Source organism: Athalia rosae, chromosome 2 (assembly GCF_917208135.1).
Source record: "Athalia rosae chromosome 2, iyAthRosa1.1, whole genome shotgun sequence".
Classification (NCBI taxonomy): Eukaryota; Metazoa; Arthropoda; class Insecta; order Hymenoptera; family Athaliidae; genus Athalia; species Athalia rosae.
The window spans coordinates 24,571,098-24,586,894 of NC_064027.1; the positions used below are offsets into that span (position 1 = coordinate 24,571,098).

Genomic DNA, 15,797 nt, shown 5'->3' on the forward strand with positions numbered 1-15,797 from the left:
CTCAATCCTTTTAAATCACTTATATATACTTTTAAATCCATTGTTGCATTCGGCATTTAAACGGCGTGCATGTGGTTTTAAGCCTTTTAAAAGTGGGTAGACGTCAGAAACGTGTTTTGTAGTGAAGTTTTATTGGGGAAGAATTGAATTAAAATGCAAAGTATCGCGCATATGTGGAATCTTGTAACACATCTATCGAAGAATTATGTAGCAGGGAATAATCTCCAGAATTATTATGTGTGAGAAAAAATTCTTCAGTTATTTCTGTTGATTGTAAACCATCCCGTCATTTCACTGTACTACAAGTGCTTTTATAGTTAAAAATATTCATCTTTCAGCTTGGAAAAAAACCATACTAATCTGACCCCTCATTCAAAGCAGGCATAACCTATTTTCAGCGATGTGAACAGTCTGAATTAGAGTTTATACAAAATTTTTCAGTGGATGTTGTTGGGACTTGAAGCAGGAAATCGAATTGCCGAACAATATCTTCGGTCCTACCAAGATGTGCCAGTCTTGCGGATCACTTTGGTCTCAAGTAGCACACAAAGTGAGGGTGTGGCGTGGTCAAAGGCCTGGAAAGTCTGTGGAAAAATTGATGACACGAAAGAATGATGAAAAGTTGAATAGCAAAGTCAAACAGACTCTATTACGTAAGTCAGAGATGAATAAAGCAAACAAGCTTGTGATCACATGTTCGTACTGTCAGAAGGATACTAGGATAAAAATGACCAAACCCGCAAGACTGAAACCCACTCGGAACCAAGATGATGCAGTGACTGCGTCGACAACTGTGAAAAAGCGGAAAAAGAAGACTAAGGATAAATCTGCAGGACTTATTATAACCAAGGCGAATGACGCGACTCCAATAGTATCTAAAACTCCCAAAATTAAACAGACTAATTTAGGAAAGCTTGGAGTCATGGTAGTGAAAAATATTACACCATCCAAAAATAGCCCGCTACATAATTTCATCACAGGCTTAAGTTAGTTAATCAATGACGAAGTATTTATCAATTAATCGTGACAAATAAAAGTATTTCTGTATTTTTACAATCCTTTGTTTCTCCAATTATTTTTCCAATCTTTGCAATCAAAAGCATCAGTTGCCTGATACTTTTTCTTCCATTCTGTACGACATATATTATATTGAGATTTCACATTCTTTCGAACAAATAAATTTATTTTAAAAAACTTTCGTCTTTTGGTTTCTACTCCAGAGGTATTTCTTTCTGCACTACCTGAAAAAACAAAAAATCGTTCAATTGACTAGAAAAATAAACTAATTCTTTCTAAAGCGAGTACATTATGACAATAAAATTCAATACGTGCACATTAAGGCCAAATGAAATCTATCATCGATAGGTTTGATGAGTTATTGGGAAACGAATCTAATTTATTTTTTCATCTTCTTGTTCCTGCAATGTTAATTCATCACCTGTATGCACGCGGTGAGATAGTCCTGATCGGACATTTCCTGTCGTTTGGGGGGTGGGACTTTTCCCCGTCGGCGCAACTCTTGTTTGGCATCGTTCAAGTCAAAGATAGCGACGGGGTCCAACTTGGTTTTGAGTACCAAACCGGCGAGGTACTCAATGAAGTGCTGCCTGCGGGGAAAAGTGCCCAATATAAATTAATACAACTGTTATAAAAATCTGTTGAATTCACCTCGAACAAATCGTTTTTGTACATCAGAGGTTCCCTCCCGTACCAATTTGCCGGTAACTTCAAACCCGCCCTTCTTACGCATGTTTCCAAATCATCCTCCGTCAATAAAGGAAGCGGATCCAAAGAGTTATGTCGTATTAAACGCACTAGATACTCCACGTAGTGATTCCTGTGATAATCAACACAATATCTATGCCTGCCCGTGAGTAATTCCACGTCAAGTTACACGATTTTCCTATTCCAAAATAGATGTACATATCGAGCATGAAAAATCATGAGATATGTATTTTTTCAAACAAAAAAAATCGGATTTTTATATTTCGAGTTACACTACCTGGAACAAGTGCTATATCACTGCGCGTGAAGTTCTTCAAATGACTGTAACTCCGAAACTGTTTGTCGGAAAAATATTATCAACCATGTACGAATTGATGGACTATTTCATTATATACTTTCAAACCGAGCGCAAGCGGATTTTGCACGTGTTCAAAAATGTTCGAGGAGGTGTAACTCTGAATAAAAATATTCTGATTTTTTTTCGGAGATATACGTATTTCATCATTTCCCATACTCGAAATGGGTATCCATTTTGGAACAGAAATGAAATGTCACTCTCATAACGTGGGGTGATTGACGTAGAATTACTCCCGTATTCACCACTTCTCGTATTACTTGTCTTCCTCTTTCAGTAGACGATTTTTTTTTGATTTTAAGGAGGCATCGAAAACTTAAACTAAGCGAGACCCACAATCGTCATCATTCGCCACAAACCTGCAAAGTCCTGCATGTCCTTTTATGACATCTGATTGGCATATAGCATCGACGACTCCAGCCGGTGTCTCTTTTTGCAGTTGTACTTTGCACTTACGATCGCCAACGATCCCTTCCGTATCGTAAGGTACCTTGTTGTCATCGAGAAGCTTCTGGAGTTCTGCAGGCTCTTTATCTCTCAGATAAAATAGGCAATTTCTCGGATGATGGGCGTGAAGACCCAACTTTGCGCAATAAGGACTTATTGTGCACTTGGCACCCATCATGAACACCTTACCGCACCCGCAGCAAAACTCGTACTTGCACTGGCTGCAGGTGAAGTGCATGCACCCTGATTGAGAAATAAGCAATATTAGTATCCCATTATGTTGTTTTTTTCCTAATACACAGAATCACCTCCTCTGGAGAGAGAGTATCGGTATTTGCACTTGGGACAATCGATTCCATTGTCAGCTAAATGTTTCGCAAGACCTGCGGCTTGATTATCAGGATCATTTTCTTCTTTCCATTCAGCAAATTGTTCACAAGTTATACCCTCGTGTTGCTTTTCCCACTGAAATTATCGGGTCAATTATCTTACTTAGGCTCTAATTATATCAGATGATTATACAGTGCTTACCGGCCGTCTGCACGATGCACAAGTCACCGATCTACAATCTGGGCAAATCAAACGCTTCTGATTTGGGTTTGCGTAAAAACCACTGCAGCACTGAACACACCATTTGAAGTTCGGATCCTGCATTAAAGTCCTATCCCTTAATTTTCTCTGGAATAATTCGTGTATCGGTGCGTCTAGCATGTTTTTAAGCTGAATGTCCAAGTTACTAAAGTACTCAAGGACGTCGTCTTCACTGGCTTCCTGAAGATTGGGCTCTTTACAAAAGGGGCACACTGCATCCGTTATGCTCCTATCGCTTATTTGTATAGTGAAATAGTTCTTAGCACAATCGTTGCAGCATCGGTGAGTACACTTCAGCATAGACACCATCTGGAATTAGAAGAAATTCTGGGATTCTGTAAGGTCAAGGACTGAGTAGGTACCAAATTTTCTTCAAGTACTTACCTGACTCATAGGGAAACGTCCGGTACATAGCTCGCATTCCTGCTGCAAAAATGCAAGGGCGGCTTCGACGCTTCCGCACTCTTTTGCGGCGTGAAGGGCTTCTTTGTCGTCGAAATTCAAGGCCAGAAGACTTGCAGCAGTTTCTGCCTCGTCGTAACTTGTTGCTCGACCTTCGGCTAAGAGTCTCCTTGCCACTCTCTGGAATTGAGAGATAGAAGATAATTTGCAGATTTATTGGCCTAATGCCGTTTGGATCGAAATTATTCTCTCATCGACAATCTTCATAAGGGATTTTATTAATAGGCATGGTTCGTGTTATGCTAAATTATTTATAGACATAAATTTGTGATCTGAGAACCAATGTCTATAAACCTGAGCTCTAAAAGAGTTTAAGTCAATTATTATAGAAAAAAAAAAATCATGAGTGTTAGTCAACACAATAATATAATCATTCGTATTTCTAGCTTAAGTCTAGTGTTACTTAAGTCACAGCCATTAAAAATCGACAGGGTGTATCGAAAGTCTTCGTTCATTTATTTTTCTATTATGCATTTCTTTTTCACGTATATTTTAAATCGTTTAAATCATTTGGACGAGATCTGTTTGTAGACATTGGCCCCCGGAAAAGTGAATGCACTCCAGTATATAAAATAATTCCGTGGAATCGGGTGGCACTCGTCTACTGACCTCTCTGTCGTCCTTGGAATTATTTCCTGACTTCTGAAACGCGTCCGTATCTTCGTCTATTACTTCTGGCTTGGCTTCTTTGAGCATCGATTGCTTAGCCTCACCCTCAAACTGTTTTATAAGATTTGCTGCCAAAGAGAAACGCTTTTTTTTATCTCTAGATAAACTTGCATCGAATTTTGCTGATTTTCTCGTGATTTTAGCAGGCGGCTTCTCAGTCTTTCCAATATTGATATTGACATTTGTATTTCTTATTTCAGAGCTTTTATCTTCTTCAACAATTTCTGGTTTTTCTTCACCCCCCATTTCCGGATGATTTTCTACATTTTCTTCAATTTCATCATCTTCTGAATCGTATTCCGATATTTCTGCGTTTATTTCGTCCAAAGTCTTCTTCAGCATGTATTCTGCATCCGTAAGACCTTCTGATCGTTCTTCAAGGTCAGAATTTAGACCATCCAAACTCCGAGATTCCTCAGACTCCGAAAAAGAGCTTGAATGCCCGTTTGAGTTATCCTTCGGGAAATTGTGAGAACTGGAATTATACCCATCACATTCCTCCGACCTTTCCTCAGAATTCTCCGCATCATCGGATACTGCAAACCCTTCTGATTCTTCGTCCGTCATGACCATCGAAACCGACGCCTCGACTGTTTCTTGTCTTTCACTTGCAGCGATCTCTTTGATCTTCGTAACTTCCGGTACGACAGATTGAGGTCTGATCTTTTCTACCGAATCATTCATCCTGATCTCTTTCACAGGCATTTTTGACTCTCCTCCGCCATTTTTCGCAGCTACTACTAACTCAGTCTTATTTTTCGGGATATTTTCTACTCTTGGACAGGGATGAACTGTTGATGGGATTTGTGTTTTCTTATTTAAAACCGCAGAAATCAAAGTAGCCGCCTTTTGTTTGCGGCTCAAAACCGGAATTCGTGAAGGAATTGGGCCCTTAGATTCCAACGAGGTAGCCGTCTGCATCACCACCGGTTTCAAGGTCCCTAAATTTTTCTGCCCCAGCTTCTGGGGTCCAGATTTCTTGTCTAAAATCCTAGAAGGTTTCTGTGCATCTTTTTGAGTGATCTTTTTGAGTGAGTCTCTCGGACCGCTCGGATTCCGGGCGGTATTTTTTTCTGCGCCCTTGGCTTCTGGCTCTTTAACGGGAACTACGCCCTTCGACTTCCTTAAGGTCGTTGGAACTGTTTTGACCTGCGTTTCCTTTGAAACCGATCCTATCGTGACGTTGCTGATAATTTCATTCTCAGTTTCCTCGGCTTTGTGGACTGTGTTAATCTTTGGTGTACGATTATAATTTGGAGCGTTTAAAGAATTTCTCGGAATAACGACGCCTGTTCTTTTTTGAACTTTGATCAGTGCCCTACGCCTGGATACTCTTTTCACGGGAGACCTTGATTGACGTTTTATTGGTTGACTTCTGACGTTGGTGGATGTAGGTTTAGATATTTCTGATGCCTGAGTGAGCGACGTTTCGAGAGATTCCTCTTCAGGAGATATTGCAACTTTTGCTATTTTATGCACGGTATCTTTTGAATTGAAAAGAATACTTTTCCCGGAAACCATCGGACTAACTTCTTCACTTTCTGCTTTTTGGAGATTATTGACTGTTGTTCCGATGATTGCGGGACAGTTTTCGACTTTTGAATCGTCGCTTTCTGTCGGATGAATTTTTTCTGGGATTTTGAACTCTACTAGATGGATTGGCGACATTTCGATTTGTTGCTCTGCTTCAGGAATGGAGTCGAAAGAATTGTAAGAGGAATCACTCTCGGTTGTTGTAGCTCCTAAATCTGTAATAGTTTGAGAGGGTCTCTGATCCTGGATCACTGGATTTTTTTCACATTCCGCAATTGTAGGCTCGATTTTCTCCAAACACTCGACTGAGGTTTCGGAAACCAAAGAAGTGGGAATTGATTCAGAGATGGTATTCGGGGAACTTACCATTTCAGGTTTTTCTACATTCGTAGGATTGCAAATAGAATGAGAATTTCCCTCGGCGTTCAAAACTGGGAATGTTTCCACGTTAGTTTGAAGATCGGTGGTTACAGAAAGAGTTTTTATTGTTTCAGGATCGGTCGCTTCATTTTCCCATTTATTTTCTGTAATTCTTAGCTTCTCAGGAGACGGTGAATTCTCGATTTCCGGAGAGTCCTTAGTGAATGCTTGTGTCTCGTTAATTATGGTCGATTCCAAAATCGGTAGTTTCTTCTCATTTGATACTTCCGTTTCGTCCGAGATCATTGCCGAAGTAGATTCTGGGTTTGTTTGTGACAAAATAAGCTGGACTGTAGCTGATTTGACCCTGGGCGGATTGATCTTTGTTTTGCTTAATAATAACTCTGTGCTAGATTCAACTGTAGCAGGGGTTTCAAAATCGGGTTTCAATTGTTCTACGATTTTTATCGCTGTATGAGAAACAGATGAAGATTCACCTGAAGAGTCTCTCTCTGTAGTATTTTCGCTCGCTGAAAAAAACCCTGATGTCTCAGGCTCGTAAGACGAAGAGTTATCCTCGATTGAAATCGGCGAATTTCTTTCATTTCCTTTCAAATACTGTACCGGTGAATTGAGAATGAAAGTAAGATTCGATTTAAATTTCTCATCTTCTTTAATAGTGTAGGCATCGGTTCTTATTCCTTCGGATTCCAGATCTGGAATTTTTATCATCGCTTCATTAGGGCGCTCTAGAGGTCTTGCCGTAGGTTTAACTTCTATAGCGACAAATGTTTCGATTTTTTTCAGCTTGACTTTTGCAATGGAAGACTCCACATGCTCCGAAATAGGCACCGAGGATACTTGAGGCTCCACGATTTTTGATTCTGTCCGGTATTGAGGCTTTGGAAATTCACTTGCTGATATTTGAGGTAGCAGGACTTTTGCTTCGATTTTTTGAGACTCTGGCACGTTCGTTTCTGATTTTCTGAGATCCGGGATTTTTTTTTCAATTTGTTGCGGCTCCGAGAATTCTTCTTCTAGCTTTTGCGGCTTCAAAGATACTTCCTCCATTCTTTGGGGCTCCGATGATGCCTCATCTGATTTTCTGAGTTCTAGAAATTCCGCTTTCACTTGCTGTGGCTCGGCAGATTTGGTTTCTAATGTTTGGGATTTCGAAGATGTCTCATCAGATTGTCTGGGCTCTCGGAATTTTTCGTCAAGGTTTTGCGGCTTTGAGGATATTTCCTCCAACTTTTGCGGCTCTCGGGATTTTATTTCTATTTTTTGCGGCTCTGGGAATTTTATTTCCAATTTCTGTTGTTCCGAGGATTTCGATTCCATTTGTCGCGGCTCTTGGGATATTCCCTCCAATATTTGCGGGTCCGCGTATTTTATTTGCACTTGTTGCGGCTCTGGAGATTCTTCTTTCATTTTATCGGACTCGGGGACCATCTCAATTTCAGTATTGTCGACTAAATGTTTCTTCTTCTCGGAGTGGATCGCACTTATTTCTTCCTCTTCCACGTTTGTAACATTTTCCAAATTCTCTGGAAGAACAATCCCCTCGTGTTGCGGAGACAGTAAATTCAGCGCAGCTGCCAGAGGACCGATTAATTGTTCCGGAAGTGACTTTACGGCCGTTAAAAGCTGTTCCACCGCAACCAAGTGGAGGGACGTCGCTTGCGACTTTGTCAGAGAATCAGGTACAGTTTTTAGTATGTCTTCAGAAATTGTGGGTTCTTGCCTATCGACCAGCAAATCTTCTTCGCGTACGACCGGCTCCTCGGATAGATTTTCCGTTTCTTCAGAAAAAATTTCAGCGATGACTTCTTTATTTTCAGCGTCCTTCGTTGTCTCCACATTCGTCGAATCTAACCCACCGTTGATCGTATTTGCCTCCACATTTGAGGAATTTAATCGATCATCAGACGTTTCCCTAGCTAAATGATCACTATGATCGGGTTCTTCGATTGCTTTATTCGTGTCAACGGATGCCTCCTGCTTTCCGAATTCCTCTGCGATCCACTTTTCGTTACTTGATTCTTTTGGTTTATAATCCTGTCCATCATCCAATTCAATCGATTGTTTTTGCTGAGTTTTCACAGTCGCCCATTCTCTTCGATCGTTAGCAAAATCTATCTCTTGAACGGTTTTCGGTACCATATTATCGTCTATTTTCAGAGCGGTATCGGCCATATTGTCGACACTGCCAAACAAATCAACCTTTTCCGCATTAACGATCGCTTGCTCATCAAATGTTATTCGGTTTATTTCCTTTTCCTCGCCCAATTGCCAATCATCAGTCAACTGTTTCAATGCCGACAATTGTTGCTGAAAGTCTTCCTGCAACGCGACGAAATTCTCTACAATTGGAGACGTTACCTGTTTCCTGGCATCCGCTTCCAAACCTTCTGGCTGACCATCTTCGGAAACCTTCGTTACAACACCGATGGCCCCCACTGCATCTGAAATAATAAAGGAATCGGGGCTTAAAATATATTTGCCGGACAAAAAAATCGAGAAATATCGGACCTCCAATCGGTGCAGCATCGTCGTTTTCAACCCCGACAGGCGGGCCCCAAATTCTCATCAAAAATGGTTTCAACTGATTTTTCTGCAGCTCCAAAAGAGCCGCTTCTCCGTTACCCCCGTTATTGTTCAAGGCCTTCACAACGTCTTCCACGGTAAAAGTACCTTTTCCCATAATTTCTGCGCACTGAAAGCAAATCAATATTCAATGGGATCATTTCTTTTTATCTCCCAGAAATGTCGGATTGGGATTCTTCAATATTTTCCACCATACCTTTCGCTGGCGACGTTGAACCGCGGCATTTACAGCCGTCCAAACTTCTCCTTTAGCAAATCGTAGCGCCTCCTTAGCTTCCATTGCTGAAATAATTCCCACATTGTTTTCGTTTTTTTCATTTCCCTGAGTTCCAACCAGGACTTGAACGGTTTCAACGAGATGGGGCCATTGTGTTTTCAGCCAATCTATTGGATTCATAGCGCCTTGTGCAAGTGCTACTTGAAGATCATCGGTAGAAAAACCTTGACGTTCGGCTTCCCTCAGAAGATCAACGAGTTCCAAGCCTTGACGAGTCAATGTCGACATTTGGACACTCTGGGGGCCATCATATCCTGTTGAAATCGCATCTATGTATCTGGACTGGCTCGGTTCCTGTAAAAGAAATGAAGAAAATTTTTTTCCTTTCTAACGATTTTGTTTAGCTTCGTGGGGATCAGATCATTACAATCAAATAGTACAGAACAAAACAGGGGACACAGCGGGTTAAAAAATATCGAAGGATTTCAAAGCAGGAATTTTTTGGTTTTTGAGGGACAAAATGAAGAGGGTGAGCACCTCTACATGGTCTTCCAAGTCCTGCACCAAGGCCACGGAGATATATCGGTGTAGTTAATTTTTTTTAATTTTCAACGATTATTCAAAGCATTGCTATAAAGTGTTTTTTAGTTTTGGTCACAAAAAAAGCGCACAGCTTCTAAAGGCTTCTTCTATTGCAGCTCAGTTGTCGAGGAATTTCCTACCCTAGAGTGATAGTAATGTTGTGTTGTAGAATCGATTGAATTCCTGCGGGTCCATATTTGATCCCTCGCGTGAACCGGTTTCTGAACGAATTGTTGAAGAGAGTTTCCAGATCTCTGCGGGTAATGGTCAGGACTGTTGGCAAAGCTGATTATTCCATCCTGTAACAGATTTTTTCTCAAAGTGTAAGATTTTTCATTTTTAATGCGAAAGATCATCGTTTTCTTCTACGTCTTTTTCGGATACCTCTGAGTCACTGTCCCCGCAATGAACTGATCCTTTAGTTCCGCATAGAGACAAACATCTTTTGTTCGAATTCGAGTTCCCTCTGACCGGAAGTAAGTCGTACGTCTGAAAAAAAACGAATAGAATGTAAATATTGTCTTTTGCACGCGCATTTTTAATCTGCCACTATCTTTTACCTGAGTTGATATACTCTGGGGTGGCGGTGACGTGCCGGTTGTAACGGTACCGGAAGTTGGATGTTTCGAAGTCAGTTTTTCTTCCGATTCGGATATTTTTCTCGTAGGTTCCGGAAATGTTGTTGTCAAAATGTGTTTCGATTCTGTTGATTCTTTAATGTTTTCTCGAGCCTCGTTTAAACGAGGGGGAGATATTTTTTCGCGTTCAGGAGACCCCATTGGGGATGTTGCCGTCGAAGTTTTTTGGGGTGTAAAAACAGCAGTTTTCAAATCACCCGGAACCTTCGTGTTTTTTTCATCTAAAAGTGAAATAATTGTAGGAGAATGAAAACAGGATATGTGAGATAACAAGAATCCCTAACCAAATGCACAATCGTGCTTGAAGACGGCTACAAATAATTATGTCTAAAGATTATTACGTTATACTTGAATGAATAATGAGAAAATTAAAGTGTTAGAATTTTGGATTTGCGTTAATCTGTTTCTGAGAACGCGGCGTCAAAAACGACTATGCATTTGGTCTGAGCGTATCCGGTTTATGTGTGTTTCAGATCGTTTGAGAAAAAAAAAAAAACATGTGTTCTTTATTATTCATTCAAGAGTGGTATTACATAAAATGTGGATTACCAAAGAGTGAAAAAACATTGATAATTGACAAGGTTGATCGTGCACTGGATATTTGTTTCTCGTATTTCAAATTAAAAAATCGGGGGAAAAAACGAAAAATAAAAATGGAAAATCATGAATTCAGTTCACTACTACTTTGCCAGTTTAGTCCCAAATGAGAAACTGATTTTTCGTCTCATAATTCTACCTTTATTTTTAGCCGAGCCACTGTCCCCGCTTTCTTCGCCGTTAGATATCTTCAGAGTGCTCATTTTCTTCTCTAAATTAGAAGTGCCACTGGCTTCGTTTATCGTCGAATTCGAATAATTCGTAATAGGTGATTCAGTGGCAGGCAATTCGCTGGATTTTGTTTTGTAACAAACGGTGCAAACACGTTCTTTAGCCTCGTTTATAAACGTACAATATTCACAAGACCATTCCTCGTTCAAAGAGTTTGATTTCTGTTTAAGTTCATCGGTAATTTTTTTACTCTCAGCTTCATTTTCCAAGAATTTTTCTTTCTCTTCCTTTTCCTCTATTTTCACCTCCTGAATCCTAGGGCTCATTTTATTCTCCAAGCTATCCGAATCAAATGAAGACCTTCTAACTTCGCGAGATTTTTCGACTTCATTTATTTTTCTTTCAGCCCTTAAGTTCCCGGTCAGATTTTTCATGGTCGACGATCTCTCCCCTCTATCTACGTAGTCCTCTGACGAACTAGTAGTTTTTACTCTCCCTCGAGTATAGCTCCATGATCTTCCGTGCACATTTTCATCATCGGTGCTTGTCTGGTGTTTGGCTTTAATCTCGTTCCCGTTATATCTCGACCTTGGCTGCTCCTCGAACCCCTGATCGTAACTGGAAGTCGGCTTAAGCCGTCTTCTATCATCCTGATCATAATGTGGCGTTGATTTTCCATCACCCACATCCGAGTCTAAGTTTCGCGATGACGTTATAGAATCCCCTCTACTCACCTGGATTCTTTTCTCTGGACGCCATTTACTGGAACATATCAAAATGAGAACGATCTCAAAAACTGAATCTGACGATAAAATGCAAGATTTTTCATACCTCTGTCTATTTCTAGCGGGTAAAGTTCTACTGGATTCGTCATCGGGATGTAATCTTTGCCTGCTTCTGTTGACACTACTTCTTCTTAAACTTCTTGATCCTCTGGACATTCTATCATCGAAATCTGATTCCCCCGAGTCTTCAGAACTAGCGTCTGACGGTGGCTCTGGTGATCTTCGTGACCTTGACCGTGAAGCTAAGGACTTCCTGGATTTTAAACTCGGTGATGGTGAAGTCGCTCTCGACCTTCTTGATGATTTTAAACTTCTAGCTGGACTATGAGCTCTCGATAAAGTTCCGGGATATTGCGGCTGTAGCATTTGAGATGGGTGAGGATATCCCATAGCGGGGTAACCCCACATAGAAGGATGATGCAGACTCATTGTTGAACCGCCTAAAGAAGTATCCCAAGGCGTTCCAGGGGGATACCACATCATTGGCATTCTTCCCATTCCAATGTGTGCCATAGATTGAGCCTGAAAAAAGATACCGCGTTCAAATTCTTTTTCAGTTTTCCTTCCATTTTATCCGACCTGCTGCATCCCGCTGCCCCAAAGTTGAGGCGCTGAAAGATCGCAAACACTCGTCGATTGCATCATCGCTCTAGGTGGAGGTGGCGGTGGAGGTGGTGATGTCATCAGACCCCGTGGACTTCCTATACTGGAAGGTCGACTGGAAAGTGAATTATCCGAAGGGTTGTGTCTTCGCCTACTCGCATCCTGAGCCCTCATGGCTTCCTGGTATCGTCTGTACCGTTCCTAGTAACGCAATAAATCTGTTTAATCGATTGAAAAAAAGAAATGCCGCTGATTAAGGAGATTTTTTGTTCGTCCCAAGGCGATCACCACTACCTGAAGTGTGGACATTTTATCATTGCTTGATCCTTCTCCGATATTTCCAGCCAATGACTGTGTCGACTGTGCGCTTCTTAGTTGATTTTCTGGAGTGGCAGGAAGTGGTCTTGAATTGTTTATCACCGATGCGGGATTTCCAGTACTTGCACGACGGAAATTTGACGATTTTTCGATCGAAGAAACATCCGATGATCCCTGATTTAATGTGGTTTTCACCTACGCGTGGGAATATAGAAAGCAGATTGTACAATAATGTACAAGTTTGACAAAAAGACAACAACTTTTTTCAGTCCCAGGGTTCACGATATCGGGCTGCGGAAAATCAATCTATAATAACCTAGGGAGACAATTCGAAGAAATAAAAAACCAACGCTCTATGTAAAAACAGAACAACAAATCAATGTAACATTTAAGGGTGTTTAATTCTGAAAGTAAAAAATAAATTCACACAGCAGGTTTTTAACCGTATTCACTATAAATGAAATAACAAACTAATGAAAAAAAAACTAACGATTAAAAACAGAAGGAAATTAGATTCGATTTCGAAAAGTAACAAAAGGTTCAGTGAATACGGCCATTATTTTGCAGCAAGGTATTTATACAGGTATAATTTAAATATACATAGAAATTAAAAATTATTTAACAGACTTTCGAAATATTCGATAATCAAATTCTATAAACACTATAAACATCCGTGGCTTCGGTGCTCATAAGGAGTATCATGTTTGGGATCAGATATGGAGGATTTGGAGGATAATTGGTGTCTAAAAGCTACTAAAAAATCATCCCACATTCAAAAATTCCCCAACTCTTGCAGTTGAAGGCCTACAGCCTGAATCCCCCCAAATACCTTAAACAAATGCCTCTTTAATTTGTCCTGCAAAAAAAAGATAAGCCCAGAAATAAAAAAAAATAAATAAATAAAGGGTGTTTTTCAAAGCAAAAATCAAAATCACAATGAACCTTTGATCAAGGTTCTCCGACCACAACTGATCGCTGCTTTTGAATTACGATTGAAGCTTTCTAGGCCAGAACGCAGCCTACCTGAGTAGTTCTGCGGTTTCTTCTCGGCGGTGGAACAGGCGGAGATCCTGGACCTTCGCCTTTCGGTGGTAACGGAGGTCTATTGACGTTAATTTTGCTAAAAATTCTTCTCCTGACGTGCCCACGTCTTTTAGGATGCTTATGATTCATATCATCGCATGTTTCGCAGTAATTTTCTCTGCACTCTTCGCAACGAGCAAAAAGATTTTCCGATCCGCATAGAGCACATTTTAGACGTTGAACACCTGATGGCTTGCCGTTTGATCCAATTTGGCCGATCGATTGAACGGGCTTACTTCTGATATTTTGACCAATTTGCTGATTATGCCGGGGCGGAAATTCAATGACCTCGTAATCTGGGTCGCCGCAATCGCCGGTTAAAGATGGCGGAGGACTTCGTGGAGGCGATGGCGGAAGTCGAGGACCTTCTCCTGCAGGACGTCTCTGCTGTTGCTGTTGTTGGGTCTAAGTATCACGTAAAATATTATCTAATTTGGTCTCATAATTATTGTCGATATGTTTTCAGTAAAAATTAATCTATCATCTGTAGAATTGCGCGTACCACCCAATGAGGCATTGACCGAGCGGCACGCAGCCGGGTTGAAGGGTTTGAAATTGCCATGGGACGCCATTTTTCTGCTCCTGAATTCTGAAACAAATGGGCAACAAAAAACGAATGCGGATGAGGCGTCTAAAAAGCCTTCTACAAACTGATGTAACGGGTTCTATTTAAACCAACAAACTATGTCTCTAGTATAACTGGGATGTGTTTACGCAGCTGATAGGTTTCGAAATCAACGTATCTATAAATCGCGGCGTTTAATCATTTCCGCGAGGGCGTTGGCCACTTCCAAAATCCCAGCGCGCTTCCGGTTTTAATGTTCCAAAAAATGACCAGCGAAAATCTTTGGCCAGCGCCCAGTGACAGCTCAACCAGCGATTTCTAGTACCTATACGATAAAAATAGATCATCTGTGCCTCGTTATTCCAAGCTAAATTAGTATAAAAGCTTTCCTCTTTTCTGTATACAATTTGGTCTGCTGGTAACACAGAGATATGTATATAAGTCCAACGCAGAAGCGTTTGTTATTGCTGCTACTTGTGTAATAGGCGGAAATATATCGCGGTTTGAGAGCTGAATAATAAATTAGAAAACATCTATTTCTAGATTCATAAGCTTAAGCCAATGTGCAAAATTCAAAATGGCTGCTACAAAGCATTATAGGAATTAGAATATATCTCGCTCAATTTGCTGGATGAAAAATAGTAATAATCTCCAGGGAAATTTTGACTCCGGTCGTTTTTGCAAGAATTATTTATTTGAAAGTATTCAAAATCGGTTTCGGAAAAATTTAATTAATTCTATAATTGCCGATGATTGTAGAACATCAAATTATATTTCCATGCGGTATAAGCACTTACACTCATTTGGATAACTTTATAATTAGTCGTCGCAACACTTTAGGATTGAACGAATGCATCGATGAAATTCACCCACACACGCACCAAACGCATGGCATCTGTAGCACAGGATACCCGAAGTATATATACTTATATAATTTCTTTCGATTTCTGAATCACGAACTCTCCCTCTCTGCAGTTTCTATTTTCCCGTACTGACCATCGTCCTGTAACACTGAATATATTTGGCGAACCCGGCCGGTGAACACTGAATCCTCAAACTTGATTCTTCTCAACACCCAGCCTCTTCTCTGCATACACGCAGATCTTAGTTTAACGGTATATAGAACACTCTATCCCCCGATTTCACAGCGAGATACTATTTTAAGCCCTTGTAGCCGTTTGGAACGGTGCCATATAAACGATTTTTAAATCACGGCTGCAGTCTCCTCGTACGCGTAAATATATCCCCATCGTCGTCCACCTATTCAAGATTTGGAAGAATAAATACACGGGAAATGTTAAATTAAAAAATAAAAAGAGCATAGTGGTTTTTTTGAGAGTAATATCACCTGTTCCTTTTTTTTCTGTTCAATTACGGTGCGAATTAATGTCTCATTTCGAACATCCTCATTCTATTTTTCAAATATCGTTCGAGTTTGGCGCTAGTTTTTCTTTTCCCTCTCTCCTTTCGTTTCCAAGGCAACGTAATA

General features: G+C 40.5%; 2 protein-coding genes across 2 annotated transcripts; one reads left to right on the plus strand and one right to left on the minus strand.

Annotated features, from left to right (window-relative positions):
• The first annotated feature begins 97 nt into the window (after positions 1 to 97).
• Positions 98 to 1,056, plus strand: LOC105689120. Its single transcript, XM_012405921.4, has 2 exons — positions 98 to 239; positions 442 to 1,056. Exons 1-2 carry the CDS (start codon positions 154 to 156, stop codon positions 989 to 991), a joined length of 636 nt encoding a protein of 211 aa, XP_012261344.2. The 5' UTR covers positions 98 to 153; the 3' UTR covers positions 992 to 1,056.
• On the minus strand, positions 1,018 to 15,684 carry LOC105689119 (E3 ubiquitin-protein ligase lubel). The gene is made up of 20 exons (XM_048649687.1): positions 15,106 to 15,684; positions 14,246 to 14,332; positions 13,684 to 14,148; positions 12,637 to 12,855; positions 12,319 to 12,543; positions 11,786 to 12,261; positions 10,923 to 11,716; positions 10,109 to 10,407; positions 9,933 to 10,037; positions 9,689 to 9,847; positions 8,946 to 9,320; positions 8,675 to 8,858; positions 4,190 to 8,607; positions 3,503 to 3,700; positions 3,059 to 3,427; positions 2,836 to 2,992; positions 2,440 to 2,770; positions 1,712 to 1,837; positions 1,439 to 1,607; positions 1,018 to 1,241 (listed from the first exon to the last, which is right to left on the minus strand). Exons 1-20 carry the CDS (start codon positions 15,109 to 15,111, stop codon positions 1,212 to 1,214), a joined length of 9,192 nt encoding a protein of 3,063 aa, XP_048505644.1. The 5' UTR covers positions 15,112 to 15,684; the 3' UTR covers positions 1,018 to 1,211.
• Positions 15,685 to 15,797: the final 113 nt, after the last annotated feature.